Here is a 5713-nt window from a genome sequence, read left to right as displayed (position 1 = left end):
CAATATATTGGTAAAGAGTTTGGTAAGATTATTGTGGAAAATATCAACATGATGAAGGGGGAACTTTTTGCCTCGATTGTGGATTTGTATTGGACTGCACTGAATCTTTTTATAAATAAATTTCTGGAATATAGTTCGGGAACTTTAATCGGGATGGCCGTATGCAGGGGCATCGTTGAGTGGGGTAGTGACAGCTCCTCTTATTATTTAGCGCAAATGTTATATGAACAATATTTCAGTCATACCTCTGGTGAAAATGATGATTTCATAGAAAAGTTGTTTGATGACCCTGAAACATCATTTTTCATTAATGACAGTTCTTTGTTTTAAAAACAGTTTTTTCTAACATCAATTATTATGGAACTGCGTCATCCTGAGTCCTGACAAGTTCCATAATAATAACTAAAAACTTTTTTTTTTGCTGACTGTACATGTAGCATATAAAATTATAACAGACCTTGTTAAATAAACTTTTATTACCTTATTATTGAAGTTAACTAACTAAACTTTAACACACTAACATCTGATGTAATGTGTTTGTTTATTATTTAAAAATAAATGTTTTCCTTTTAAAAAGAGTTTTATTTTCATGGCCGGCCCGGGCGCTCAATGGGTTAAAAACTTGGTGGAGAATGATCCAAATTATCATCCCATAATTATTAACTACTAGCTTTTGCCCGCGGCTTCACCCGCGTGAAATTTAGTGCCACAGATTCGCATAAATTATAACCAACATCCATACAAACTTTCGTTTTTTGAGCACCATAGGTACTTACCTAGCTCTTATATCCCTTAATAATTATGAGTATGGAGAAAAAGTAGAAACAGAAAAAATCTGTATAATAATTTAATTTAATAAATAAATGCTTTGATACCTTTTTGCTTTGCCTTCAGTAATAAGCTTATTAGTTAGTTATATTTTTATAGTGATATCATAAAAAATTTTACAGCTAATACTTGATTATTGTAACTTAATATTAATTTACAGTAGTTGGTAAAAAGTGCTGATAATAACTCTTTGTGAACTCCGTCATGAGATCAGGCATTGCTTCCGGTAGAGTAGTCACGAGCCTGGCAGGACTGCCAGAGAACCTCGCAAATGATGGCACTACCGTCTCAGCTGCGAGGACCGAGTTGTCTTCAATCATGCAGCAGTCTTTGAGGACACACCTTCTTCCCTGAAATGGAGAAAAATATGTTATGTATTTTCAATTCGACTTGAAATTACAGCAGCATAAAATATTACATGATGTTACAATTTCTAGCTCGTTAAAAGAGCTTATCAAATTGGTCTCACTAGCCACTGAAGTCTTATACAACATGCTCTTTTTGATTTCCTGGACCTCTAGGGTATTAATAAGACCACTTCAAAGAATGGAATGACATTACATTTTTTTGTTAAATTCAGCAATTTTTTTCAACTTATTTTTTCATACGAAATTATTTAAAAACTTAATTTTTCACTGAAATAATTCATAATTTACATTACACTTATCAATAAAAACACAAAAAAGTAACAAAAAGACTAGGTGACAATTTTGAAGAAAAAAAACTAGATTGATGATACAATAATCTAAATCAACTAGGTATCTTCTAAATCTAGAATCCACAATATCTTCAAAAATATGCTTTTAGAAACACATATTCCTAAGACTCTAACTAGTTTATATTTATAGAATATACCCCTAAAATTTCCACAAAACAAAAGGAAGAAAGCACGTTGTATTGATAGTTCTTAAGTATTTCCCCACACAACCGAAAACTTTTTGATATTGGCTTATGCCCAGAAAAATAGTCATACATATACTTACAATAACCACATTCTTCCCGATGTAAACATATGAGCCGACTACAGCTGCATTCACTACTGTGTTTTCGCCCACAAACACATGATCACCCATTTGAAGTGGAAAGAAGGCCACGCTGTAAATGGTGTAATGATTTCATTTAATACAAAAGTAAAAAGCTACACAGACTTCCAAAACAAGTAACTTAAGATATGCAACATTAGGTTAGATTATTAACAACAGTTCTGTCTTACCCTTTGCTAAATTTTTTGAACGGCGGCCGTATAACTGAACCTTTGCTGATGATACAAAACCTTCCAGTCTTCACATTAGCTAAATCTCCTCGAATTATGGCATCACTTTGAACTATCACTTTTCCATGCAACACAATGTTCTGGGATCCACATAGCACTGTCTGTCTGCTCACTTTGTTACCAGATGCCTGTTGAAGTAAATGCAGTTAAAGGTAGGGAGTAGTTTATCATTTAATTTTATTAATCCATGACATGAAAAGTTATTTGAACTTACAGTCTCGACGTATTCAGATTTATTGTAGTACGTGTCTTGAAGCTCCATTTTATTTTATTGTACTGTACCGTTTTTAATGACCAAACAACAAAATAGTAGGTATTTTTATAAAATTGAAAACAATCCAAATCCAACCAGAAATTAATGATGACAAATTGGGGGCGTTTGGCGGAAAATAGCGCTAGTTAGCGCTAGCAAGTAAAATGGCGTACTTTTACCGGTAAGTGCTGTCACTGTAAAAAAATGTATGGGAAAACGACACTTTTGAATTTTAGCTTAGCAAACGTGTCCTAGCCGAAAACATGCTAAAGTTTCGGCGGTAACCAAGGCGAGTGCCATTTTGCTAACAATTTCTAACAAGCGCTATTTTCGGCTGATCGCAGCCATAGACAAACAATTTTGCTGTCGGTCGGTGACGTTTGTCGCAATGACATTTATGACGGATAGTATTATAGAGCTTAGTCTACACAATGCAACAATTTGTGATAATTTTAACGAAAACTGAAAACAACTAAATAATATTTTTTTTAAAACTTTATACCGAATACCTTAAATTTAAACCAACGAAACATTTAATTAATAATTTATTTTTCATAAAATAAAAAATACATCATACAGCATTTGTCTCGTCCTCACGTCTAAGAAGAAGAAAAAGACTTATTTTTTTGGGTGATGGCGATGAACGTCCTCACGTCGAAACGTGCCTAAAAACTTTGCACATAGGATGGCAATCTGCCCCCTAGACGTAAACAAATTGAAAACACAGAGCACATATTTGAAAAAACTTCACTGGCTCTTTTATGAAGTGTAGCAAATGAAAACTATAATTTTTTGTAATTTGTTTAGGTGGCTGCAGGCAGATCCATAATGGATCAATTCTGTAGACCAATGTACTTATCATAGCTGGGCACCGTTAATCAAATAGTTAACTTCGTTAATCGTTAAACCGTTACTAAAAAAATTAACTTCGTTAAACGTTAAAACGTTACATTTCGGAAGATTTAACGCAAGTTAACGTTAATCGTTAATCCGTTAACACGTGATAATAAAACGAAAAAAAATATTGTTCAAATAATTTCGAAAGCTTGTATCGCGCATGGAATTTATTCCTCTTTTATGTTTGCGCTACAAGCTTTCGAAATTAGTTGAAACTTGCATAAGTACAACTATTTTTTCGATTTAGTACAACTGCATTTCAAAACAAAAGCTTGTTTTAAAAAAATGTTTTTTTTGTTGTGTCACTTTTTAGTTGTATCTCAATCTCAGAGCCTTGGTACAATTACAATACAATTTATCACCAAAGTGCTCGAAAAGACAAATCCAACAAACCCAAACTCGATAAGTTACCACCGTTTCGTTTAGGAATTCCTATGGCCAACTCCTGACTCCTTGATCAGGACCCTGGACATCATCTAGTACTAAAGTGCTCAAAAAGACAAATCCAACGAACCCAAATTCGATGCGATTCCGCCGTTTCATTTAGGAGTTTCTATGATTCTATGGCCACCTCCTGACTCCATCATCAGACCAGCTCTATGGTACCATAACATTGCATTGTCATCGTACTTACATAAGCATACTTTCAGCCCAATCGGTTGAGGAGAACTGGTCTTAAATTCAGTTGTAAATAAATAAAAAAATAAATCTGGTTACAAAAACTGTTGTTTTGGGTTCTGGAAGTTCTGGAAGCCCGAACGTGTTTTTCAGCGTGCCTGCTGTATCTCTTTGGTAAATATTAGGTACTGGATTAACGATTAACGGACTTAGGATAATTTAACGGAAGTTAACGAGTCCGTTAACATTTTTTAAAGTTAACTTAAAAGTTAATCCGTTAATGGAAATGTTAACTTCGTTAATTAACGATTAACGGATGAACGAGTTAATGCCCAGCTATGGTACTTATTGTGTAGTTATAGTTATTTCCACAGTCCACACAGAAGTCATCAGAAGTTACGTCAAGTGAGTTACGAAGGGAAGAGTGTCCATAGAAACATTATCATGTAAAAGGATAATAAAATTGCGACCAACTAAAAAACAAAAGTGGTTGCTTTTAACAACTCAATTAATTAACATAATAAACTTAATATGTCATTACAATAATATATCAACTAGCGACCCGCCTCGACTTCGTATGGATACTAAGTACATAAACCTTCCTCTTGAATCACTATTATCTATTGAAATTTAAAAAATCACATCTAAATCTGTTGTGTAGTTTTAAAGATTAAATTAGTTATTTAACAGTTCATAGGGACAAACAGACAAGTAAAGTATTTGTTTACAAGTTTAAATACGATGTAAATATTGATTGTCTTCTAGTGTATGTCTTGTTGGTTGTCCTATTAAATAAATAAATAAATAAATTACAAAACCGTTTTTTTTACAAGCTTTTTATTATTATTACAAGCTTTATATTGACTTCACTTGTTAGTATGTGTGGGACAAATCTCATATCTGGACTAGCTTTCCGCCCGCGGCTTCGCCCGCGTGGAATTTTGTCTGTCACAGAAAAACAATATCGCGCGCGTATTTACTCACCGTTTAGACCTACCCTGGACTACGACAAACATTTTAAAACCAAAATCAGCTCAATCGGCCCAGCCGTTCTCGAGTTATAATCAGACTAACGAACATCAATTCATTTTCTAAATATATAAAAGGAGAAACTGACTGACTGACTGACAGATCAACGCACAGCCTAAACGGCTTAACGTAGGCACTTGAAATTTGGAAGGGACGTAGTTTAGGTACCGTAGAGGTGCACTAAGAAAGGAATTCCCGAAATTCCCACGGGAACGGGAATTAGCGGGAAAATCCTTTTGTATGAAAAATCTAAACCGCTTAAGTTAGACGCTTGAAATTTGGTATGCAGGTACCTTAGTAAACTTTAAGCTTAGGTACAACAGGATATCGCAAAATCCCCACGGGAATGGGAGTTAGTGGGAAAAAAACATATGTATCAAAAAAACTAAACTGCGTAAGATAGACGCTTGAAATTTGGTATGCAGGTACCTTAGTAAACTTAAAGCTTAGTTACAACAGGATATTGCAAAATTCTTACGGAAACGGGAGTTAGCGGGAAAAAACATTTGTATGAAAAAAATCTAAACCGCTTAAGATATTAAAACGGGATCCACGCGTACGAAGTCGCGGGCGGCCGCTAGCTATCATCTATCTATCTATCTATATAAATAACTAGCTTTCCGCCCGCGGCTTCGCCCGCGTGGAATTTTGTCTGTCACAGAAAAACAATATCGCGCGTATTTACTCACCGTTTAGACCTACCCTGGACTACGACAAACATTTTAAAACCAAAATCAGCTCAATCGGCCCAGCCGTTCTCGAGTTATAATCAGACTAACGAACATCAATTCATTTTTATTTATATAGATAGATAG

The 5713-nt window shown here is 34.5% G+C and overlaps 1 protein-coding gene across 1 annotated transcript; it reads right to left on the bottom strand.

Moving 5' to 3' along the window:
• Positions 1-834: 834 nt before the first annotated feature.
• Positions 835-2463, bottom strand: LOC135075721 (dynactin subunit 5). Its single transcript, XM_063970173.1, has 4 exons — positions 2316-2463; positions 2042-2229; positions 1812-1923; positions 835-1178 (listed from the first exon to the last, which is right to left on the bottom strand). Exons 1-4 carry the CDS (start codon positions 2361-2363, stop codon positions 978-980), a joined length of 549 nt encoding a protein of 182 aa, XP_063826243.1. The 5' UTR covers positions 2364-2463; the 3' UTR covers positions 835-977.
• Positions 2464-5713: the final 3250 nt, after the last annotated feature.

This window comes from Ostrinia nubilalis, chromosome 10 (genome assembly GCF_963855985.1).
Source record: "Ostrinia nubilalis chromosome 10, ilOstNubi1.1, whole genome shotgun sequence".
Classification (NCBI taxonomy): Eukaryota; Metazoa; Arthropoda; class Insecta; order Lepidoptera; family Crambidae; genus Ostrinia; species Ostrinia nubilalis.
Note: the sequence above shows the minus strand (reverse complement) of the source record. Positions and strands in the feature narration are given on the sequence as shown.